The 26772-nt window shown below is 36.6% G+C and overlaps 1 protein-coding gene across 2 annotated transcripts in view; it reads right to left on the bottom strand.

Annotated features, from left to right (window-relative positions):
- Nucleotides 1-15991: 15991 nt before the first annotated feature.
- The window catches only part of WDR89 (WD repeat domain 89), a 28619-nt gene continuing 17838 nt past the window's right edge, over nucleotides 15992-26772 (bottom strand). Inside the window, exons 2-3 of one of the 2 annotated variants that reach the window (XM_027842889.1) lie at nucleotides 20286-20358; nucleotides 15992-17478 (exon numbers count right to left, since the gene is read on the bottom strand). In XM_027842889.1, coding sequence (XP_027698690.1) covers nucleotides 16278-17447 — 1170 coding nt within the window. In that variant the 5' untranslated portion in view covers nucleotides 17448-17478; nucleotides 20286-20358 and the 3' untranslated portion in view covers nucleotides 15992-16277. The remainder of the gene's footprint in view (nucleotides 17479-20285; nucleotides 20359-26772) is intronic. The other variant, XM_027842888.1, reaches the window with a different exon arrangement.

A 26772-nucleotide genomic window follows, 5' to 3' on the forward strand; every position in this document is an offset into this window, starting at 1 on the left:
TTTGGAAGGCCTTAAACATGAACCAAACCTAAGCTTTGAAGGGAGTAGTTTCCGTTACATTATGGGATCCAAAGCTAGACTGCATACTTAAGAAGACAGTAAGAGGAAGGTAAGTGGAGGCACAAATTATAGTTGTCTTTCTCAAGGAGTTCAGCCACAAAAGAGTGAAGTGGTCTGGGATGATAGCTAGCAGGGATCAGAAAGAAGATCAAGTGAGAGTTTTTTAAGGATGGGGGAGACATGAGCATACTTATAGGCAGTAGGAAAGCAACCAGTAGACCAGGTGAAATTGAAGATAAGTGGAAGAGTAGGTATACCAGAAGGGACAATTGATTGAAGAAGAATGTAATCATTCCTGCATGTAGAGATGGGTAGAAGAACCAGATCTCCACGTGAGACAAGTGAAGGAGGAGATAGTGCTGGAAAGTATACGAGTGAAATGAGATGAGGAAGGGACAAAAGGAAGCCCTTGGTGAATGCCCCTAGTTTTTTAAGTGAAATATGAGACAAGGGTCTTGGGTGAGATGGTGGGGATAGGTGGAGCAATGGGAGATTGGAGGAAGGATGAAAAGATTTGGCAAACCATACATGGTTTTGTGATTTTTTTCTAGCTTCATTCAGCAGCAGAATGTTCATAGGAGCAAAGGCATCAAATGATGAGCATATTCCAAGGTAGAGCCCTTAGTAGGGCAAGATTGGTGATAGGATAGGGAAGTAAGGGACTCAAGGAGAGAACAGTGTAGAATTACACCTCCCATTAAAATGTCTAGCAATAAAGATTATCTTACTTTTGCCAAAGGAGGTCCAAATGATGTGCTGTCAGGCCAATCAGAAGGAAGACACACCTGGGTTTAAAAGACCCTGTTGGCCCTCACTTGGGGGTCTTTGGTTATTGACAGAAGCCTAATTAATAAATTGACTATTGTCTCTCAGTTTACCTTAATTTCCAAACAGAAGACACACACACACACACACACACACACACACACTTTCAATGAAGAGGAAAAATGGGAATTATTTATTTAAAGAGATAAATGTGGATACTCAGAGAACTCACCAATTAACCTAGATTTTTAAAAGAAATATACACATAGGGGAAGCTAGGTGGAAGAGTAGATAGAGCACCAGCCCTGGAGTCAGGAGGACCTGAGTTTTAATTCGGCCTCAGACACATGTGTGACTTTGGGCAAGTCACTTAACCCTAATTGCCCCACCAAAAAAAAAAAAAGAAAGAAAGAAACATACACATAAAATAACTATTGCTGCTGCTAGAGACCTGGGACATTCACCCATTCCCTTTCTACTAAGAGACCTTCTCCAGATGGACCCTGACTCAGGACTAGGTTAACTGCTAAAAGGAACCTGGCCCTTAAGAAGAAGGGTCAAGTTTATCATGTGTGTTTTTTTTCTTGTTTTCTGGATCTTTATGTCCCCATCTGAGAGCCCCAGCAAAAATTAATTAAAGCTTAGGTTTGGTTCATGTTTAAGGCCTTCCAAAAAGGGGTAGTAGAAAGGCACTCAGAATATAGTCCTGATACGATGGTCAGACTACACCTAGATCATTGTGTTCATTTCTGGGCACCACAATAGGAAGGACTTTGATGAGCTGGAGGATGTCCAGAGGAGAGGAAAAGGATAGTGAAGGACCTTGAGAGCATGTTATATGAAGATCAGTTGAATAAACTTTGGATGGTTAGCTTGGAAAAGAGAATTTTCTTTTGCAGGGGGGTGGAGCCAGGGGTTCAGCATATGATGTCCTTCTTTAAGTATTTGAAGGCCTGACATATGGAAGGGAGATTAGACTTGAACTGCTTGGTCCCCAGGGAGCAAAAAGAATTGGATTGAAGTTTCAAAGAACCAAATTTAGATTTGACATAAGGAAAAACTTCCTAACAGAGCTATCTAAAAATAGAATGGACTCTCTTGGGTAAGAGGAGTTGGGTGTGTTGTAGTAAAGATTCTTTTGTAATGAGAAAATTACAAAAACTGAGTGTGTATCATTTCACTATAACAAGTATAATCGTATTTAGAAAAAAAATTATGTTTTTGTGATCTGGAATAGATTAATAGAAATTATGCTCTGCACATAGAAGATGCTCAACAAATGTGCTGAATGAATGATGGAATATGGAGGAAAAAGAAAGAATCAGAAAAATCATCTTTCCAGTGATTGTGCTTGAAAACAAGAATTACAGATATGAGGTTGTAGAGTTTAATCATTCTTTTGTAAGAGATGGGGTTGATATAGTCACAGAAGGTCAGGATGTAATCACAAGCTGTTAATGAGGTGCTAAATGGTCTCAAGAGATGTTGTCTTATGACCAGATCCCCTTAAGAGGTATGATCCTTTCTCTGATTTAATCATGAAGGGTACTACAACATGATTGCTTGAGAAAACAAAATAACCCCATGAGGCAGTCAAGGCAGTCGAGACTCCTGCAGATGTGGAGAAGGAGATTTCTCTTTCTCTCCCCATCCACTCTCACTTCAACCCCTGCATTCATCATGGCATCTAGCAGGAGAGTGAGAGATACTTGCTACAGAGTTCAAGAAAGGAAGGGACAGCAAAACAGGAGCTGCCTATGGAAGAGATCCCCACAATAGAGGGAATTTCTCCAAACTGGCCACAACCATTGGACTGATAGGAAGCAGTGCATCCAATGGGAAGTATGGAAACATACTCCAGATACACATGGATAAAAACTAAAAGGAAGAAACATATTCAAGGAGCTTGGTTTCCGGGCATCAGGATTAGGGCTGTGGAGTGGAGCAGACCATGAAATTCCACAGTGTGAACTTTATGAAGAGATAACCTTTCTCATTTGCTTTAATTTTAGTCAGATACCAATTAGGTGGTTAATAGAGTAAGATGTGCTATGATAATAGAATTACATTCTCAATCAAAAAGCTGATTCTTAGGATCATAGGAATTAGAGCTGAAAGGGACCCTAGAAATCATCTGGACCAAACCCTTTATTGAAATGACTTATCTCGAAATAGTAAGTAGCAGAGACAAGATTCAAGCCCAGGTCTTCTGGACTCAAATCACACAGGTTAGCATAGCAATGGGCAGACGGCAAGATAGCCCAAGTGAACTCTGTTCAATGCAATTACCAACTATGGCTCCAGAGGACCAGTGATGCAGTAGGTCCCATCCGCCATGCTTCATCCACCTACCTCCTAACAGAGGGGTGATGGACTCAAGGAGCAAAATGAGACACACATTTTTTGTTCAAGGCAAAATGTGTGGATTCCTTTTGCTTGACAATAATGGCCTTTTGAAAAGATTTTTATTGTTATTGTCCACTATTACATTGCTTAGATTTCCTCCTATATTCCTCCTCCCTCTCCCCAAGAAGAACCATCCCTTATAACAGGATTTTTTTTTTATGAAAAAAGGAAAAAAATAACCAAGACCAATTTAAAAAAAAATCTGATCCACATGTATGGACCACTGCAAAGAATTTGGGGGAAGCATCTTCTCATATTTCTTCTTTGGAGCCAAGCTTGTTTTTTGTAATTTTGTGACATATATTTTTGATTGTTTGGTGATGGTTGTTCTTCCATTTAAATCGCAGTCATTGTTTTTTTAGTGTTTTCTTAGCACTGCTTACTTCACTTTGCATCATTTCATTTAAGTCTTTGCATGCTTCTAGACTGATTCAGCCTCTGACCTTCTGGATTACTTTTCCACCTTGCCCCCAGTGGGGGTCCTGCTGCTCCTCAACTCTTATTCTCTAAATTTTCAGCTCTTTTATATGTGTAATCTCTCTTATTAGAATGTTGCCTCCTCAAGGGTAGGAACCATATTTTTTTTGGCTTGTATTTGTATTCCCAGTGTTTATCACAGTGTACCAGACTCTGGTACATGTCTGGTACATAGTAAATGCTTAGTAAATACTTTGTCTAATCTTTTGCTTTTAGATAATTTTTATATTAAAAAGATTCCTCCACACCTATAGTTTGTTGAATTTTGTTTTTTACCATGTGTTATACTTCACCAAAGGTTTTTTCTCCCTCTATTAAGATAATTGTTTATGTTTAGAATATTTTTATTTTTAATATCATGTTGATAGGTTTTCTTAATGTAGAAATATATTTGCATTCCTGGCACAAATTCAACTTAGTCATGAAGAATAATTTCTTGGATGAATTGCTGTAGTCTATTTGACAAGATTTTAAGTCAATATTTATTAATGATGTTGATCTATAGTTCTCCTGTGTTTTACATTTCCTTGATTTTAGTATTAGGATTATATTTGTTTTATAAAAGGAATTTGATTTCTTTTTTAATTTTGAGAATTTGTATAATATTGTCCTAATTAATCTTTAAAAGTTTAATAGAGGCAGCTAGGTGGGGCAGTGGATAAAGTTCTGGCCTTGGAGTCAGGAGGACCTGAGTTCAAATTCGGCCTCAGACACTTGACACTTACTAGCTGTGTGACCTTGTGCAAGTTACTTAACCCTGATTGCCTCACCCCCCAAAAAAAAAGTTTAATAGAATTTTCCTTTAAATCTGTTAGGATAAGGAGTTCCACCGTCTTTCTCTCCCTCCCGTCCCCTCAACCCCAGACCTTTATAAATAGTTCTATTTCCTTTTCGGAGATTGGATTAGTTAAGGTCTTTATCTGAAAAAAAAAAAAAAAAAAGATCTTTATTTGATGTTCTATTAGTTTGGATATTTTATATTTTTAAGGTAGTCCTATATTTTCTGTTCTCAGTTTTGTTGGCATAACTGTGCAGAATAAGTTCTGATAATTTTTTATTCTGATTTTCTTATGATTTTACTTTGTTCACTTGCTATTTTGTTGATTAAATTTTCTTCCATTTTTAAAATTAGTTTGGCTAAAAGTTTATCCATTTTGTTAAGTCTTTTCCAAGAATTAACTTTTAGTTTTATCATTCCCATTGTCTTCCAGTTTATTTTTTCAATATTTCATCTTTTATGCTTCTTTTGGGTTTGTTTTCAGTTCATAAACCTTTATCATTTTGTTCATTTACTTTTTAGGGATGTAATTGTTTTCTCTGACTGCTTTAGCTACATTCCATAAATTTTGGTGTATTGTCTGAATGTTATCATCGTATTTTACATAATTCTTTTTACCCATTTAATTTTTTGGATTTCATTATTGTCTATATTTAGTCTGTGTCTTTTGTTTGTGCTCCTTAAACTGATGACTATTTTTATTGCATTGGGGTCTGTAAAGGATGTTTAGTCTTTTTATATTTATTTCCAATTTCTCTATGTCTTAAAACATTATCAGTTTTAGCAAAGGTTCCAGGCAGTGCTAAGAAATATATATATTCTTTAATTGTTCCAGAAGACACCATAAGTACTCCAGGAATTATTCAATTCTTTATTTTTCCTTTTGTGATCTTTGTTAGATTTGATCCAACTCCAAGAAAGGAGCGTGAATGTCTTCTACTATTATTGTTTTCTTGTCTTAATAGTAGAAGACATTCATGCTCCTTTCTAGATTGTGAGCTTCTTGATAAAAGGGACTATTCTATCTCCAGCACTTAAGCACAGTGCCTGACAAATGCTTGTTGAGTTTTGCCTTCTTATCTAGCCTGACACTTAAAAAAAAATTGAATTGTTTATTCCATTGACATTTAAAGTTATGAGTTGGGTTTTTAATTTTATTCCATTTATGTCTCTAGTACTTTTTCCTGAACTAGGGTTCATCCCTCTTCCTCTTTAAAGTCAGTTTTTTGTCTCTATGATAATTTTTTTTTTTTGCTTTTTTTGGTGAGGCAATTGGGGTTAAGTGACTTGCCCAAGGTGACATAGCTAGTAAGTGTTATGTGTCTGAGGCTGGATTTGAACTCAGGTCCTCCTGACTCCAAGGCCACAGCTCTATTCACTGCACCACCTAGCTGCCCCCATCTACAGTAATTTTTGCTTATTTTTGCAATTCCAACAGGCTCTCTTCCCCTTACTCCTAATACCCTTTCCCATTCTGCTTGCTAGCCCTTTCCCTAGTTTTAAAGTTTTATTTTTTTTTCTTCCTTTTATTTGGCTATAGAATTCTTTCCCTTTTCTATCTCTCAGGTAGGTGGTTCATTCAAAATTCCCCCTCCGCCTACCCTCCAGCTTCTTTGCTAGTTTATTTTTTTTAATCTCTTGCCTTTTTATAGGGATTTTTAAACACCTTGCTCTTTTCATTGATTCTCTTCTCTTTCTGTTCTAATTCATGGCCTATACACTTATTTATTCCCTCTTTAGCCTCTCTGTGTTCCTCCTGGAATGAAAACTTATGAAGAATCAAGTTTGTTTATTGTCATCTAGCCAATTTATTATTGCCTTTTTAGATCTCGTCTCCTTTTCTTTTATTCCCGCATTGTGCCTCTTTCTTAGAAGTATGAGTTCACGAGGGAGACAATGATAGAAATATTGTCCCATAGTAGAAATATTCCTGGGTCCCAATTCTACTCCCTGCCTTCCCATAAAACAAAAAAGTGCCAAAAATTCTCTCTCTCTGGGCCCATCCCCTCCCACCCTTCTGTATGCCTGTTGTCTCCAAGAGCTGATTTCCCTTCACTTGAGGCAAGATATTGCCTCCAGGAGATAGCTAATTGATTTCCCTTGTTGGGACAGACATGGAGGTACAGCACTCTCCTAGGAAGGATCTCCCTCTGCACCAGTTCACTCAATTAGACCCATTGTAAGGTCCCCAATTGCCATTACAAAGTATCTCCTCCCATGGAATTGCACTTCACTAAGGCCTCCTCCCCTCACTGAATCAAGATCTCCCACTTTTCTTTTCCTCATTTTAATCCATCTCTTTGCCACCTCACCTATTCTCCTGAAGACCCTCTTCATAATGCAAGTACATTGTTTACCATGGATTCAACTATGATACATCATAAATTCTTTTCTCTCCACCTCCTCTCCCCTTATGCACCCTCCCATTCTGTAATTTAATATCACAAAACACTCTGATTCATCTGGGGGAGGGAAGGATTTTGCAAGGTTTAGTCAATGTTGTTTTAAGCCTGATCTTGTTACTTTTTATGTTTCTTTAAATTCTGCTTTCATCTATTGTGGACTTTTTGAATTAATAAGTGTCTTTCTCTTTCTAGTTTTTTCTTTTATTAGTCTAGTGATGGAGCCATTTCATTACTCATTCTTTCCTTGGTAGTTGTCTATTTGCTTTTCTTGTGTGTTTCTATTGTTTGAAGTTTTTGAAAGTTGAATAATCTGCTCATATTTATTTATTTATTTGCTCTGGAAAAGCTTCAAATGCCTTTGTTTTTATTGAGTGTCCATTTTCATGGATCAGGCTCAGGTTTGCAGGGTATGTCATCATGGGTTGAATATTGAGTGCCTTTGCTTTTCAGAATATTGGTTTTTGGTGGGAGCAGAATGGTCTTGTGTTATTTGGATTTTATTTCCATTATATTTAAGGTCTTTCTAATCACTTGCATAGCTTGTTATCATGGAATTGTTGAATTAACTTGGAGTTTGAAGCATAGGGGTTTTTCCCTGGAGTTGATCTGTGAATTCTTTTGATTGGTGCTTTGTTTTCCACATGCAAAAGTTTGGGGCAGTTTTCTTGTATTGTTTCTTACATTATGGTATAAGAATTTTTTTTTTATTTGTCATATTCTGGATGGCCTAAGATTCTAAACCTGTCTTTATGCATATTGTTTTTGAAATCACATGTTCTTTTAATATTATTACTTTTACTTATTGATGTTTGTTTCTTTGGATTCCGGGTTTTGTTTTTTTTTAATTGTTATTATTATATTGGGCTATGCAGCCCAAAAATTCTCCCATTTGTTCCCTTCTCTCAAGACTCTGACTTAAACATAATGGAACATCCTGCTGTAGTTCCATGCTTTCCTTGGGAATCCAGTGTTTTCATCAAACTTTGGTTTAATTTACTTTATATTGCAATGTGTATGTAAATATAAATTTGTAATTTTGTAATATAGACTTGTACAAATTATCAAATTATAATAAATGTGCAATTTTGGGGATGTTTTGGCATCCATCTTTCCTTCTGATTTTCTCTTCTCTGTTGATTTATCTGCTTGTGATCTAAATTTTTAACTAAATTTTCTTCCTCTTGAGATATTTTGTGGCTTTAGCCTTTTTTCTCTTATATTCCTATTTCTCACTTTCTTATTCCTCTCTCTTTGATGGATCTGCTTATACTCAAGGTCTTTGAGTTTTCTTCTTCCTGGGATATTTGGTAATTTCTGTTTTATCCCCCTAATTTTCCACTATTCACTTTCTGACTGTTCCCTCTGATAATAGTTTTCTTGGGAGATGGACCTCAAAGCATCTCAGCCTCCTCCCACACTGTGCATTCATGGTTTACTAGCCTAGGTCTCTGTTCCAGGTGTCTTTTGGGAGGTCATAATTGCCCCCAGGCAGATGCTGTGCTCTTCCCCTTAGGGTTAGTGGAGTGCTGCACAGCACTCTACCCCCACTCTGGTGTCCTGTCCCAGTCCCTCAGGGCAATTCAGAAGACTGACAAACTGCCACTATGGGGTTGTCTGCCTCAGCCCCATTGGTTCAGAGCTTTGCAGTGCTGTTGCTACAGGGTTGTAGCCCCCAGCACTTTTGCCCCTAAAGGATCGATACCTGCCATGTTGGCTGTCTGTCACTGCCTCAGCAAACTTCCCCAGCCTAGACTGGGGGTCTCCACATTAGAAAGGGAAGGTGGTACTGAGGCATGGGGTTGCGTTTTGTTGCAAGCCCCTACCTGTGTGTCAGGTCCTTGGGTCTGCAAGTGGTAGCATGAGAGTTGGGGCAGGGGTGCTGAGTGAGCTCAGAGTCAGTGAGCATCAATTCATGGGTTGCTTTTTTTAAAAAACCTTCTTTTTGATTGTAAGTGTCCTATACCATGGAGACAGCCAAAGTTGCATCTTTGGCACTTTTTAGAGGGGTTTGATAGGCCAGTCAGGCTTCATTTGTTTTTGATTGTTTGGGTTTGTTTTTTTTTCTCTGTTTACTCATATTCATAGCCTGTTTCTAAATTGGGACTTTGTGCTAGAGTCACTTTCTACTCCCTCCAAACTCCAAATGATCAGGTCCTGCTTGGTCCTGTGCCCTCTGTAGTCTGGATGCCACTGAAGTTCTGGATTGGATGGCTAGGACTAGGTTTCCATTCTCTGCTGGAATGCCTGGTTTCTGGATCTATCTCTTGGTTACCCATCATGGGTTTTGGCCTTCCCCCATTTTCTTGTTGCACAACCCTTTAGAGTTGGCTGTCTCCTTCTACAACCCTGACAGGCCCCAAACAGGTATCATAGTTTTGCTGGCTTCAGGCTTCTGGCAGTGTCCTCATTCTAGGGCTGTCCAAGCACTTTGCTGGCCGAGTATTTTGTGGTGGCTCCAATAAAAGCAGAGACTTCAAACCTCTTGGAAGATCACTGGTACTAGAGCTGTCCAGTCATGGTGTCAGCCCTATGTCCTGTTTTGGCTGTGATATGAGCTGTCAGGGCACTGGATTCAGAACTCTTGCAAGGCCTCAGGTGTATGCATACTTGCCCAGTCCTGTTTCCTTGATACAATGTCCTATTGTGGTTTGCTCTATCCTCTATTGCTCTAACAGGCCGGAGCCAAGATCCCACTGACCTCTTCCTCCCCTAGCTTATCTCTACTTGGAATGTTCTCAGGTCTCTGGAATTTTTTAGTGTTAATCTTTGGCTGGTTGGAAGACCTTGCCATTTAGCCACACATTTCTAGAACACTGCTAGAGTGCTTGTGTGAGAGTGGGGCTCCTTTAGACCTTTTCTATGTTGCCATCTTAGCAGAAAGACTGCCATCTTTTCCCATAGCAACACTAGCAAGAAATAGTTCTGTACTAATTTTGCTTGCTAAAGCTAATGACAAAGTTAGATATATGTGAAAAGCATCTTACTTGGGGCTTATACTCTTATTTTATATACTCAAATTTTTCTAACCATTACAATGTGAATCAACCAACACAAAAATTCAGTGATTTTTGCAAAATATATTATGGATGCTCAATTAGCATGGTGTTTATGGGCAAGGAAATTTAGAAGAGGTAAAATGATTTTCAAAGTTACAATAAAAAGCAAGTCATTTTGCAGTGTTCATCTTATAGTTTAATAGTATGTCCAAGCATTCCATCTTAGCTTTTGAGGATTGATGGAACACATATTTGTTATTCCTCTCCTATTTCTTAAAATTTGAATAGTTTCACCAACCTCCCCCAGACCCCACCCCCAAAAGGAAGGATCTCTATTCCTTTTGGGACAGAGATAACATTTATTAAAGTATAGATTTTTCAAATGACTATTCTAGGAAAAACAATAATCAGGCTAGGTTATTTTATTTTATTTTTTTAAGCAATTGGAGTTAAGTGACTTGCCCAGGGTCACACAGCTAATGTCAAGTGTTTGGTCTGAGGCCGGATTTTAACTCAGGTCCTCCTGACTTCAGGGCCAGTGCTCTATCCACTGCGCCACCTAGCTGCCCCCCCCAGGCTAGGTTATTAAAGAACATAAGGAAATAGAACAGGGACAAAAATCTTTAAAATTTAAAAAATGGGTATTTGACCAGCATCTTTTAATACAGACTACTACAAACTTGCCATGCATATGGTCTTCATCATTTGCTGTGATCAAAAATAACAAAAACACAAAAACCCAACAAACCGAAATTCTTGGTAATCATCCAACCCTCAGGAAATGAGTCTTGTTTAGAAAAGAAGCCTAGGCTATATTTCCAATGACAGACACAGTTCATTGCTGAGTTTCTACTTGAAGCCTTTCCAACTTGCTAGGACCTGCCAACTTGCACTTCATTGGCATAGCCTTTGAGAATCTAGTGTTACATACATAAGGCACTGGAGTGAAGCTTTAGTGGAGAAAGCATAAGGTCATGAAAGGTAAAACAAAAGTGTTACCTGGATAACTTTTGAAACTGGAATGGAAAAATTCCCACCCACACCCACCTACCACCATATAACAAGAATTATTTTAAATACTGCATGCTATGTGTAACTTACTTGTGGACGACTTAAATAAGAAAGTAAGTTAATTGACCATCTGAAGATTTATACATTAGTACTGCTAGTGTTCATAGGAAAGTAGTTTCTCAGATCTCAATTTTCTATTTAATATTTTTAAAAACCTATAAGGTCAATTAAAATGTTTTATTCACTTCAAAAGCTGAATGCAAAACCAATATTTAAAGTTTACAAGTTCTTTACATACATTATTCTCAGTTGATATTTACCACTCATTATTCCCATCTTATAGATGACAGACTGAGGTTCAAAGAAGTTAAGAAACTTAACTGAGGTCTCTGTTAGCTTGATGGTCTAGCTGTTCAGAGCTCCAGTCCAAATAACAAGTTGCTGAAAGCGACTGACAAAGTACTAAGATGTGAGCTCCTTGAGGGCAGGTACTGGCTTTTGCCTCTTTATAGCCTCAGCACTTAGTACAGTGCCAGACATACAGTACATGCTTAATAAATGTTTATTGATTGATATTTATTGGAAAATGCATAGGATCAAGTGGAAATCAGCAGCTCAGAGGGCCATTCCCCCCAGTTCTGAAGCAGCAGCCCTACTCAGTATTCCTGTACTCTGGAAAGTACTCCTGTACCGTAGGCTCCATTAATCAAAGGGACAAGCAGAACATTGCCCCAGTGTTAAGCTGGTTCATAACCTCGCTCAAAGGAGAGGCTCTGATGTACCAAAAAACAGCAGAATGGAAAAATACTAGCAGTGGCCTCATGCCTTATCTGCTGAGATAGTCTTATACAAGGCACTTCAAGGGGGAAGCAAGAAATGAGGGACATGACTTTTTTCTGAGACATGGGCTGCAAAAGTCAAGAGAAGTTAATTTTTGGCAAAAAGAAACTTAAGCAGACAAGCAAAACTCAAGGCATGACAGTAAGTTGACTATCACACAGGTAGTCAAAGCTGTTTTATAACAGAGCTGCTGTCCCCTAGAGGCAAACAGCTAATTGCTGGGAGTGGGATTTCAACTCAGGCATCTCCGGACTCCGCACCATAATTCCTTCTTTTTTTTAATAGTATGCTTTTCCATTACATATCAAGACAATTTTTAGCATTCATTTTTTACAAGATTTGTTTCAAATTTTTCTCGCTCTTTCCCTCCCCTCTTCAGAAAAAGGTAGGCAATTTGATATGGGTTATACATGTGCTGTCATGTAAAACATATTTCCATATTAGTCACAGTTGTGAAGAACCAAATCAAAAGGAAATAAACCATCAGTCCCTCAGTTCTTTATCTGGATATGGATAGCATTTTCTTTTGTGAATCCTTTGTACTTGTCTTGGACCATTGTGTTGCTGAGAAAAGCTGAGTCATTTATAGCTGATCATCACACAAATGTTACTGATACTGATTAGGGTTAGGTACAATGTTTTCCCGATTCTGCTCATTTCACTTTGCAACAGTTTGCATAAGTTTTTCCAGGTTTTAATGAAATCTGCCTATTCATCAGTTCTTAATTCCTTCTTAAAAACAACTTTTATCCCAACCCATCCCCATCAAAATGTTTAATCCAAAATTTATTTCTAATTCAAAAATTCTATTTCTATTCCAAAGAATAGTCACTAATGGTTCAGAATCAGCTTAAGAGGTCACTAATAAGGTGCCAAGGATCTATAGTTTAGCCCCGCCACTGTTCAATACTTTTATCAATGATTTAGATGGCATGCTTACTACTTAACCTCAGGTTAAGTCCGTAAGCTTCCCTATCCCTCATGTGTAAAAAAGTTGTACTAGATCAGGGGTGGGAAACTCACAGCCTCAAGACCACACATGGCCCTCTACGTTCTCAAGTATGACCCTTTGACTGAATCAAACTTCACAGAACAAATCCCCTTAATAAAAGGATTTGTTCTGTAAAACTTGGACTCAGTAAAAAGGCCACACCCAAGGACCTAGAAGACCACATGTGGCCTCCAGGACACAGGTTCCCCATCCCTGAACTAGATAATCTCTAAGGTCACCTCCAGCTCTAATTCTATTAAATTTCCATTTAAAAATTATCATTATATGTCAGATTTATGGAGAACAGGGGAATTTATGACCAAACAGGAGTTAGAGAACATTATGAAATGCAAAATGGATAATTTTGATTACATTAAATTGAAAAGTTTTTTGCACAAACAAAGCCAGTGCAACCAAGATTAGGAGGGAAGCAGAAAATTAGGAAAGAATTTTTACAATCAGTGTCTCTGATAAAGACCTCATTTCTAAAATATATAGAGAACTAAGTCAAATTTATAAGAATACAAGTCATTCCCTAATTGATAGTCAAAGGATATAACAGGAAATTTTCAGATGAAGAAATTAAAGCTATCTATAGTTATATGAAAAAATGCTCTAAACCACTATTGATTAGAGAAATGCAAATCAAGGCAACCCTGAGGTACCATATCACACCTATCACGTTGGCTAACAATGACAAAACAGGAAAATGATAAATGTTGGAGAAGATGTAGGAAAATTGGGACATGAATACATTGTTGGTGGAGTTGTGAACTCATCCAACCATTTTGGAGAGCAATTTGAAACTATGCCCAAAAGGCTATAAAAATGTGCATACCCTTTGACCCACCAATACCACTTCTAGAAGGACCCACATGTACAAAAATATTTATAGCAGCTCTTTCTGGTGGCAAAGAATTGGAAATTGAGGGGGATGTCCATCAGTTGGGGAATGGCTGAACAAGTTGTGGTATATGAGTGTAATGGAATACTGCTATAAGAAATGATGAGCAGGCAGATTTCAGAAAAACCTGGAAAGACTTATGAACTGATGCAGAGTGAAATGAACAGAACCAGGAGAACATTGCACACAGTAACAACCACATTGTGCAATGATCAACTTTGACAGACTTAGCTCTTCTCAGCAATGCAAGGATCTAAGACATCTCCAAAAATCTCATGATGGAAAATGCTATCCACATACAGAGAAATAACTATGCAGTTTGAATGTAGATCGAAGCATACTATTTGCTCTTTTTTTTCCTTCTTTTTTGTTTTGTTTCTTCTTTCTTGTGGTTTCTCCTATTGGTTCTAATTCTTCTTTACAACATGACTAATGTGAAAGTAAGTTTACTAGGAATGTATATGTAGAGCCTATATCAGATTGCATGCCATCTTGGGAGGGAAGTGAGGAGGGAGGGGGAGAAAATTTAAAACTCAAAAGCTTATGGAAGTGAATGTTTAAAACTAAAAATAAAAAAATTTTTAAAAAATATTATTATAGATCAAAATGACATTTTTAATGAGATAAAGTTTCCAAGAATATATACTCAGCTTTGGAACTCAAGCCTGGACTGAACCATCTTCATTGGTGAGCACAAACTCACTTAGCCCACTGTACCTGGGTAGCTCCACTTCAGCAACTCTGTATGGTTCATATCCCTTCTAACCATCTGTCCCTCTTACCTCAAGCCATCTTCTTGCCATCTACCTTGATGCTATTTTTTTTCAATTACAATAAAATATAGAAAATTCAATTACAATAAAATATAGAAAATTAGAAATTTTACTCATGATACCATAAGCAAATTAGGAGAACAAAGAATAGTTTATCTGTCAGATTTATGGAGAAGGGAAGAACTTATGACTAAATAAGAGATATAGAATATGAACTGCAAAATGAATAATTTTGATTATATTAAAAAGTTTTTGCACAAAGCCAAAGCAATCAAGATTAGAAGAAAAGCAAAAAGCTGGGAAACAATTTTTACAGCAAGAATACAAGTCATTTCTCAATGGATAAATGGTCAAAGGATATGAACAGGGAGTTTTCAGATAAAGAAATTTAAACTACCTATAGTCATATGAAAAAATGCTCTAAATCACTATTGATTAGAGAAATGCAAATTAAAACAATTCTGAGGTACCACATCACACCTATCAGACTGGCTTATATGACAGAAAAGGAGAATAATAAATGTTGGAGAACGTGGGAAAATTGGAACACTAATGCATTGTTGGTGGAGTTGTGAACTGATCCAACCATTCTGAAAAACAATTTGAAACTATACTCAAAAGGCAACCATACCATGTATACCCTTTGATCCAGCAATACCACTACTAGGTCTGTATCCCAAAGAGATCATAAAAAAGTTAAAAGGACCCATATGTACAAAAATATTTATACCAGCCCTTTTTGGGGGATGGCAAAGAAGTGGAAATCGAGGGAATGCCCATCAACTAGGGAATGGCTAAACAAGTTGTGGTATAGTCTGAATATAATGGAATACTATTGTGCTTATAAGAAATGATGAGCAGGCAGATTTCAGAAAAACCTGTAAATGCTTACATGAACTTGCATGAAGTGAGAAGCAGGAGAATATTGTACACAGTAACAGCAATATTCTGTGATGATCAACTGTGACAGACTTAGCTCTTCTCAGCAATACAAGGATCCAAGACAATTCCAAAAGACTCATGATGGAAAATGCTATCCACATCTAGAAAAAGAACTATGGAGTCTGAATGCAGATCAAGGCATACTATTTTCACTTTTTTTTTCTTTTTTTCTTTCTCGTGGTTTTCCCCTTTTGTTCAGATTCTTCTTTCACTACAGGACTAATTTGTTAATATGTGTATTATGATTATACATGTATAACCTATATCAGATTGCTTGCCATCTTGGGGAGGGGGGAGGAAGGGAGAAAAAAATTTGGAACTCAAAATCTTATAAAAGTGAATGTTGAGAACTAAAAAAAAAAAAAAGACAAAAAAGAAGTTCAAATAAAGGCTTAAATATTTTACTCATTTTGAAAAATATATATTTACCATTTATTTTTTAAAATTCAATTCTATTTAGATTGTTACATACAACTATCAAGGTAAATAATATAGAACAAAATATACCTATTAAGCAGTAGCTGCCCAATGCATAATTTAATTCAGGGCTTAAAAAAAAAGTTGATGTTAAAAAAAAAACCAAAAACCTTAGCTTTGAAAAATCCTGAATAGAGAAACAAGTCAATAAAACTCTCATTAGTTTCTTAACTCAAGAATAGGCTTGCTTTAAAATTAATTTAATTTAAAAATATATCATCTTTTAATTTAACAATGATTAGTTTTTAAAAATTAATGATATTCAGACTGTTCTTTTGAATTCAGAACTGTTTTGTTTTATGACATTTCAAGCTCTATCTAAATCAAAGTTCTCTCTGTCCTTCAAAAAGCTTATTTACAAATCAGTCCATTTCTGCATAAAGGCTATAATATATAGTAGAAATAGTATATGCAAAAATAATTGAAACAAGACCAAGCAAGATCAAACAATTTTAACAACTATGCTTTTTCCTACTTTTGTAAGAATCATTACTGTGAACTCTAACACGTTTCTGCACAGAGGAAGCTATTTTCATGTTATCCTTCTTTGCAAGAGTCCTTTCAGTAGCTCCAGGTTTCCAAAGTAACAGTTGTGCATCCTCTCCACCAGTTAGTAAAGAATCATCCTGCACACTCCAACAGAAGGAACGAACTGTGGCAGAATGCCCTCCCTCAAGGCTTCTCATGTACGTCAATCCTGAAGAGTCACAGTTTAATAGGTGAATAGTTCCTGTATTTGTACCTCCAACAACCAACAATTGGTCTGTTTTTTCATGGTATAAGCCACCAACCAAATAATCCAGACTTCCATTACGCACATTAATTACTTCTCTGACATCCTGGATATTCAAACATGTAACTGGTTGATCAGTATCTAAATTGGTAAGATCCCACCAACAAAATCCTTCATCATGTGTCATACAGTAAATCTGTTTGTATTCCTTCCCAGACCAACCAACATAACTTACTGATGAACCAGAGTTACAAGTTGCAATCAGGGCATCTTCCTCATTGTCAACGCTTACATCAAAAACATTCACAAGTCCATCAGTTGATCCTGAGACTATCATGTTAGGGTTGTCAGGATGAAAACATACCTGGGTTATATCATCACTGTGTGTCTCTGAATAAACACCTAATGGGTCTTTTACAGGGCGTGTACTTTGAGAGCTAATTCTTGCATCCCAGAATACCATCAAAGTATCATCACCAACTTTTTCAGTGCCAGCACAAATTACATGATCATTACAATTAATATCGAAACTGATGAAAACATTGGAAGGATAACCCTTAAACACCTGTACTGGTGTTTTGCCAGATAAGCGCATATCCCAACATTTTACAGTGCCATCTGTGCATGCTGAAAATACATGGGAATAGGAATGTGCAAATTTGACTCCTTTAAGCAGTCCAGGCTGTCCATTAAGCTCCCTTAACAAACTTAGGGTCTCTCTATTATATAGTCTAACTGATCCATTGGAACATGAAACAGCAACTATGCATCCATTTTCTTCTTGTACATTTTTTGAAGTGTCTATGTCGAGAAGGTAAGTGGGCTCTTTAGTCACTGCAGAACGTTTAGCGATGGACAAATCTGCAAAATATTCTTCAATCTTCTCCATACCTATAGTAGCATTCAAAGGCAGTTAAAATCTGTAACAAGAACCAAAATGTAAGTTAAATGCAAAGTTAAACTCAAACTTCTCCAAAAATTACAATCAAAACAAAGGAAGCTGGTTTTTTTTTTTTGCATAAAATACAAAGAATAAAAAAACTATTTCTGTAATAAGTTACACTAAATCTAAAATCAACTGCCATTCCACCAAGGTGAATGTAATTATAAATATTTTAACTAAACCAATAAGAGAAGAGATTCCCCAATAGTTTGTGAAGTACAAGTAAGCAGAGGTAAAAAACTTCACATTGGCTACATCCAACTTATATTTTGTCCATATTTATTACTTCTTCTATGTCCTTCCATAGCATTCTAGCAGAGGTAGGTAAGTAGAATAAATAAATTATTTCAGTTTGCTGTACCCCTCTTAGCCCTCCCCCTTCAATAAGAAATATTAAAATCTAGCTTAATTCTGGCCCTTGTTTACTTGGTTTCCATTCTATTTTGGCTGTACTCAAAGCTCTGGCCATGACCCCCATGGATCCAGTCTGCCTTACACAACTTTTCAGAAGATAATGAGGGGAGCTCAGTATTCAAGTGGATAGAGCAGTGAACCTGGAGCCAGGAAGGACTGATTTTAAAATCTAGCCTCAGAAATCAAGTGAAAAGCACTTATTTTCACCTAATAATTCTGGTTTAAAGAGGAAGCAAGAAATAGTGAGATAGTCAGCCAGCCTTGATAGTCCTGCCTCTGACACACACTGGGTATGGCATCTCTGGTCAATCTCAACCTCTCAGTGACCCGGGCAACTCATTAAAACTACAAACTGTATAAAAGGTACTAATGATAAACACACGCAAATACATTTGTCCTACCCTTTAATTTTTTTTAAACTTGTTGATAGTTTGTTACAGTTACTATGGCCAGTCAGTAAGAAATAAACTAATAATCAGCAATGATAGTCCACATCTAGGTAGACTGTCTTACCTTCAGCTAACAATTATTATTATCTTATCAGCAAAAATTATATTTTAATACGTAGAGAACAAGCTTATATATGAACCCATGAACTTTGGTTACGTACATTTTAAAAAGTACATATTAAATTGAACAAAGTAGGAATAAAATTTCCTGTGTACCTCTTCTGACCTTCTCCCACAAACTCTTTCAGAACAGTCAGTCCTCAACATTGGCACGTTGAACTTTCATAACTTCAAGCATTCACATGATTTTACTACTAACCTCATCATTTTCACTCTTGTGTTGGCAACTACACACATTCATAGCTATGCACAGTAGAGAAAAAAATGAGAGGTACAATGAGCGCAAGTTTGTAGAGCTGCTGGTGTACTACTAGGCGTTTCACTGGTCTTGTTCATCTACCATTGTAAAAAATTCCCAGGCATTTTTTGCATATTTTTATTGTTTGCCTTTAAAACTTCAAGTTTTGTGTTGCAATTATAGTCCTAAAGTGTAGTGCAAGTCCTTTGGGCTCTAAAGTGATACTGAGAACTCACTAGTCTTGGCATCTTCTGACAGTAGTTACTAAAGTCCCAAAAGCCTCTCCCTTGGTTTTCAGAGGACAGCAAAGGTAGAGAGGTTTATAGCTGTAGAGTAAACAGTACAACACCTTCACACTGTTATCTGACACAGTGGAATTAAGGTAAGATTCAGGTTAAAAAATGTTTTAGTTTTTAAGACTTTTATTTGCTATACAATACTTGTGGTACAGTAGATTTCATATGTTACGAAAAGTTAATACTGTCTGAAGTCAATGGTTTTTGTTTCCTTCATTGAGATATTAGCACAAAAATTTAATTCCAGGGAATTATTAGTGAAAAAAGATGTTTTGCACTTTACCAATTTTATTTTGTGTACTGCATTTTATGGGTTATTTCATGGTTACTTTGTTAGGAAAAGTACCCATTATCAGAATTAATGTTTTGTTATAAAGAATTGTATCCATAAAAGTGTATTTTCAGCAATCTCTAGTGAAAGATTACAGCTGGGGTTTTTTTTTTAAGTTGGTCACGGAAACCTAACATTCAATGTGTCAACATTTGTATGTTTTACTTTCACACCTTTTTCTAAGAATGTTACCCCCACGAAAGTTGAGGATTGACTATAACTACAAATTGGATTGCAACTACAGTGCGGAATGCCTCCTTCTCCCTATTTTTTTTTTGGGGGGGAGCGGCTAGACAATGGGGTTAAGTGACTTGCCCAGGGTCACACAGCTAGTAAGTGTTATGTGTCTGAGGCTGCATTTGAACTCAGGTCCTCCTGAATCCAGGGCCTGTGCTCTATCCACTGCACCACCTAGCTGCCCCATCTCCCTATTTTTTTTTTCACTCAGTTCAAAATGTACCAATTCAAGAAAATATAATTTTAGAACTAGAAACAGGCTTTCAGATTATCTAGTCCAATTACGGCCCAGAGGGACAAAGTTTACACAGACAGTTGAAGACAGATTCAGGACTAAATCCAAAAAAATCTTGACTATCAGAGGGGCAACTATAGCTACAAAAATGTGTTAAAGAGAACATAGAAGGTCTTAAAGATTCTCAGGAAAACAGGGAGATTAAGAGAAAAGCACTTAATTTAATTCTTATACTAAGAGGTACAAAGACTAGTGAGATAGTATCTGGACTCCCAGTCCAGTGAAGTCTAGTTTCAGTCAAACTGCGCTGTCTGTCTTAAAGCCCTCTTCAAACACTGCAACTTGAACCATGAGCCTCTGAAATCCTAGAGCATCCACTGTCTAATGCTATTCATTTTAGCCATATATCAGATACCATCTTGTGAAACCTCATACTGAAATGTTACCTCTTTATTGTTATTTACCTGTGTATCTTATCACCCCATAAGCTTCTCAAGGGGAGGAATTGTAGAAATTTCTCTGGGTGGCCAACAAGGTCTATAAAAACAATGTGTATGCAGTAAGTGCTTAATAAAAAAAAAAGTTACTTTAAAGGAGGACACTGGGACACCGCTAGGTGACACAGTGGATAGAGCACTGACCCTGGATTCAGGAACTCAGGCCCTGAGTTCAAATCTGGCCTCAGACACATAACACTTACTAACTGTGTGACCCTGGGCAAGTCTTACTTAACCCCACGGCCTAGCAAAAATAAAAAACAAAAAAAAAATACAAAATAAAGGAGGACACCATATTACCTGAGCACTGCAATATTATAACATAGCTAAATTCTATGAAACACACACACACACACACACACACACACACGAATATTCTTGACTCACTGACTTCATAAATTCTAAAAGTTTTGGAGTTGGTTTTTTTTTTTTTGATGAGGAAACTGGGGTTACGTGACTCACTCAGGGTCACACAGTAAGTGTCAAGTGTCTGAGGCTGGATTTGAACTCATTTCCTCCTGACTCCAGGGTCAGTACTCTATACACTACGCCACCTAGATCCCCCCCTAAATCTTTAAAGATTTTCAAAAAATAACCTAATGATTCACAAATTTCTTTTTTCTTCTTATCATGAAATCAAGATGTCTCTTATCTACCAACAACTTTGGTTTTAAAAAGCAATGAATAGAATAGATGGGCCAGGCATAAAAAGAAGCAGCACTGTATCCAATGAGGAGCTGATGGAATTTTTTTCAAAGCCCGAATGGAATTATGAGAAAAAAAAAAAAAGTTAAACCTCCTGAAAAGTCCAAGACAAAACAAGGAATTATAAGTAGTGATTCAATCATATTAGGAAGGCAGTAGTGTTTAACGGAAAAAAATAATGTATTAACAATCAGAAAAACTGGATTCTGCCTTCCTAGTACCCGCATCTCACAGTGTGACCTTGGGTAACATTCAGTATCTCTATTATTCTTTTTTAAAAAGTTAATTATTAATTTAGCTTTCAAATATTAAAAACTAATTTTGACTTTCAACAAGTAGCCATAACAATTTTGTTATTATTCCTTCTTTCTAAGCCTCTTTCAATTATCTTTGTGTATTCATTTCATTTCTGTATACATAATTTTAACTAAGATAATTGTAGCCAAGGTAATCTCTTTGGAGTATATGTCTAGTAGTGATATTGCTGAATCAAAGGCTAGCAGGGTTTAGTGACTTTGAGGGGTTTACTTCTAAACTGCTTCTAAGAATTCTACCATGTTTCTCAAGGTGATCAGGGAAAAAGGAAAAGAACCTATATGTTGCAAAATATTTATAGCAACTGTCTTTGTGGTGGCAAAGAACTGGAAATTGAGGGGATGCCCATCAATTTGGGAATGGCTAAACAAGTTGTGGTACATGATTGTGATGGAATACTACTGTGCTCTAAGAAATGATGAGCTGGTTGATTTTAGAAAAACAAGACAGACTTGCAAGAAATAATGAAAAGTGAAATGAAGAAAACCAAGAGAACAGTGTATATAGTAACAACAATATTGTTCAAAGAATAACTATGAACGACTAAGTTATTTTGATCATAAATACTCAAATCAACTACAAAGGATCAATGAAGCCACTATCCCCCCCAGAGAAGTAACTGATAAATAGAAGTATGAATAGAATGGTTTTACATATATTTATGAATCTGTGTCAAATGGTAGCCTTCTCTAGTATGGGATGAGAAGGAAGGGAAACACTTTGAAACTTAAAATGTAACCAAAAACATTAAAATTATTTTTTTTAAAATAAGAGTTCTACCAACTAGTATAATAGTATGACTGTCCTCGAATAGGCCCTTCCAACAATTACTATTTTCGATTTTTGTCACCTTTACCAATCTGATAGATGTGAGGTAGAATTTCAGAGGTGACAATTTGCTTTTATCTAATTTCGAATATTATTTTAATGTATTTATTGATGGCTTGCCTTTTTTCTTTTGAGAACTGCCTCTGACCACTTATCTATTGGGGAAATGGCTGTTGTTCTTTTTTTTTTTTTTTTATCCGCTATATATCTCGTATATCACATCTTGAGATCAGAGAAATTTGCTGTACACATTTTACCCCAGTTAACTCTCCTTTCTAATTATAGCTGTACTGATTTTGTGCAAAAACTTTTCAATTTATGTTATCAAAATTGTTCATTTTACCTTTCTATAATCATATCTATCAAATATTTGGCTAAGAACTGTTTCTCTATTCATAGCTGAAAAAGGTTATCTCCTACTTTAATTTTGTTTATGTGACCTTTTTTTATTTAGGTAAGGTGCTTAACTTTTTTTGGGTCATAAGCTTTTACAGAGAGTAAAGCCTACTCATAATAATTTGTTTTCAAAGACACTGCCAGTTAGCCAAAAAGAATTTATTAAGTACCTATGTGCCAGGCACTGTGCTAGGATCTGGGGATACAAAGAAAAGCACAAAAGCAATCCTGCGCTCAAAGAATATAGTCTAATGAGGGAGACAACATACAAGCAACTACGGACAAACCACAGACTCAAGTAATCAAATGTCAAAGGGGAAAAGAGAATGTATTCCCCCACAGAGAAGTGATATTACAAAGGTAAAATTGATATGCCTTGTCAACAGAATGGGTTGGGTGGAAGAAAGTAAGAATCTGAAGATGACAACTTGGTTGGGAACCTGGGGGACCAGGGAGGATGGTGGTAACAGGACATTAGGAAGGAGGGGGTGTTTGAGGGAAATAGGTAATAACTTCAGTTTTAGACATGTTACGTTTAAGATGTGTAAGGGACATCCAGTTCAAGATATAGCAGCTAGAGATATGAAACTGAAGATCTGGTCAGGAGAGGACAGGGCTAGACACAGAGATAATAAATGAACCTATGAGAGCAGATGAAATCACTTAGTGAAATAGTATGGAAGGAAAAGAGAAGAAGGAATGGCCTGGATGAAGAAATAGTAAAGCAGATTGAGGAGTGATCCAAAAGGCAGGTAGAAAACAACAACAACAAAAAATAGCATCAAGAAAACCCTGAGTAGAGAGTATAAAGAAGAGAGTGCCAGACAGTATAGAAGGCTACAGAGAAGTTAAGAAAGATGAAGATTGAGAAAAGGCCACTAGATTTGATGATGAAGAGATTACTGGAATGTAATTGAACACTATTGTGCTATAAGAAATGATGAGCAGGTGGACTTCAGAAAAACCTGGAAAGACTTACATGAACTGATGCTGAATGAAATGAGCAGAACCAGGAGAATATTACACACAGTAACAGCCACATTGTGCGATGACTGACTTTGATAGACTTGTCTAACTCCAAAAGACTCACGATAAAAAATGCTATCCACATCCAAAGAAAGAACTATGGAGTATGAATGAAGATCAAAACATACTATTTGCTCTCCCTTTTCTTTTGTTGTTTTGTTTTATTGTTTCATTCTCATGGTTCCTCTCATCCGTTCTAATTCTTCTTTACATCATGACTAGTGGGAAAATATGCTTAATATGAACGTATAAGTAGAGCCTATATCTTGGGGAGGGGGAAGGAGAAGGAAGGGGAGAAAATTTGAAACGCAACATCTTATGGAAGTGAATGTTGAAAACTAAAAATAAACTGGTTATTTAAAAAAAGAGAGAGAGATTACTGGTAACTTTGAAGAGAATAGTTTCAGCTGAATGATTAGGTCAGAAGCCAGAATACTTAAATGCATAAAGTAACATACAGGGGATTACAAAGGAAAAGAATTACATTAAAATAAAGATATAGGGGCAGTTAGGTGGCGCAGTGCATAGACCACCGGCCCTGGAGTCAGGAGGACCAAGTTCAAATCTGGCGTCAGACACATAATACGTCCTAGCTGCGTGTCTCTGGGCAAGTCACTTAACCCCAACTGCCTCATCAAAAATAAAATAAAGATATAATTTTTTTCTTTCCATCCAAGTTCACAGATCTCCTCCCAGGTCAAGACTCTCTGGTCTAAGTCATGTATCTATGTGGAATTTATTAGGGTATAAGATGTTGGTCTAAGTCTAATTTATCCCAAGGGGCTTTCATTTTTCCTAGAAGTTTTATCACTAGCAAGTCCTTACCCCATTAGTTGAAGTCAGTTTACTGAACACAATGTGACCACGTTCAATTGCTTCTACATCTTGTATACCTAATAATCTGTTTCACAGACTTCTCAGTGTTTTAAAAACCAGTACCAATAGGTTTGATGATTATTGATTTGCAGTATAGTTTGAAATTTGGTAATGTTAAGCCATGTTTATTCCCACTCATTCCCCCTTACCTTCCTATTTTCCTTAAGATTCTTGACCTTTTGTCCATACAGATGAATTTTGTTGTTATTTTGTAAAGTAACCCTTTGGTAATATGATTGATATGGCACTGAATCTATAAGATAATTTAGATAATACAGTCATTTTTATTATATTGGCATGACCCAACTCCCAATCAATTCTCTAAGTGTATTTATTTCTGACAAGAGTGTTCTGCAGTAGGTGTTTATATAACTCCTGTGCGTGCCCTGCTTTGCAACACTAAAGAGTGCTATACAAATGCTGGCTATTATTATTATTATTATTATTATTACTATTTCATTTGGTGATCTCATCATGAACTCCATAGGTTCAGTGATCTTCTCTATGTAGATGATTCCTAAATGCATATATCAAACTCAGTCTCTTCTCGTGAGCGTGAAGTCACTCCCAAAATATTAATTGCCTCTTGCATATCTTGAACTGGATCAAGGCATCTCAAACCCAACATGTACAAAACAGAATATACCACCTTTCCCCCAAAACCTTCTCTTCCAAACTTTCCTATTATTATCAAGGGCAACATCAATCTGCTAGTCACCCACAATCCCAACCTCCATGTCTGATTCCTCAGTGTATAACTCCTCACTCTCACCCCACATATATGATCCATTGTCAAATCCTGTCATTTCTGCCTTCACATTTCTTACACATAATGCCTTTCTCATTATTCACAAAGCCACAACTCTAGTTCAGGCTCTCACCGGCTCTTGCATAGGCTATTGTCGTCATTGTTGTTGAGTTGTTTTCAGTCATGTCCTACTCTTCATGACTCTATCTGGGGTTTTCTTGGCAAAGGTACTGGAGTGGTTTGCCACTATCCTTCTCCAGCTCACTTCCAGATGAGGAAACGAGGCAAACAGGGTTAAGCAACTTGCCCACAGTTACACAGCTACTAAGTGTCTGAGGTCACATTTGAACTCAGGTCTTCCTGATTCCAGGATTGGTATTCTATGCACTGTGCCACCTAGCTGCTCCATAGGCTGCTACAATAGTCTTCTAAGTTGGCTTCCTGCCTCAAATTTCTTCCCACTCTAATCCATCCTCCACCCAGATGCCAAAATGAATTTCCTAAATTGCTGTTCTAACCATTTTACACCACAACCTTCTCCCTTCTCCCCCCACCATAAGTTCCGTGGCTCCTTATTACTTCAAGGCCTAAATATAAATTTCACGATCTAGCACAGAAAGCTCTACATAATCGGCCTCTTTCTTCTTTACGAGTCATCTTATACTTTTACTCTTATACTCCCCTCCAAACATTATCAATATAGTTCAGCTAATATTCCTACTTGTTCCTTTCCAAAGACTATCTTTAAAGATCATCTTTTCTCTCTTCGTCTTTGCACAGTTATCCTCCATAACTGGAATACTCTCCCTCCTCATTTTCACCTATTATTTTACTGGTTTCCTTTAAGACTCATTTTAATTCCAACCTTCTGCAGGAAGCCTTCCTCAGTTTTTCCAGCTACTAATGCCTTCCCCTCTCAGGCGACCTTCCATTTACTCAATACATCTTATAAATTATATGTTGTGCCCCCAATAGACCCCTTAAGGGCAGGGATTGTTTTTGGCTTTCTTTGAATTCCCAGGGTTTAGCATATAATAAATTCTTAATAAATACTTGTTGACTTGAGCTGAACATCAAAGTATGGGTAAGACTTGTAATACTTCATTGGTGATAATAAAACTTATAATTACTGCAAGATTGACTACAATAGAACCAAGAAAGCAAAATAAGTATCACAGAGAAATATGGTTAAGAATTGAAATAAATTCAATTTATCTTTCAAATATTAATCAGATTATCAAGTAACAATATAATAACAATATGCATTCATATGAAGTTTTTTAATAAATGAAAATACCACTAGAGAGAAAATATTGACCACAAGATTATAATCTGACTACAGATTACTGATAATCTAATAAAAGTTGTAAAGAAAAAGCACTTTATCATCTCCACAGGAAAACAATTACAACATTGAAGAAATGGTATCAAAACACAAATTATATATAAAATTATAAAATAGTTGATAAAAATTTAGCAAGCCTAATTTGATTTTTATTTTAGACTATATTTTAAGCATTACTAGCTACACATTTATGATGACAATGTTTATTAGATTTT

This window comes from Vombatus ursinus, unplaced genomic scaffold (genome assembly GCF_900497805.2).
Source record: "Vombatus ursinus unplaced genomic scaffold, bare-nosed wombat genome assembly UNPS02014893.1, whole genome shotgun sequence".
NCBI lineage: Eukaryota > Metazoa > Chordata > Mammalia > Diprotodontia > Vombatidae > Vombatus > Vombatus ursinus.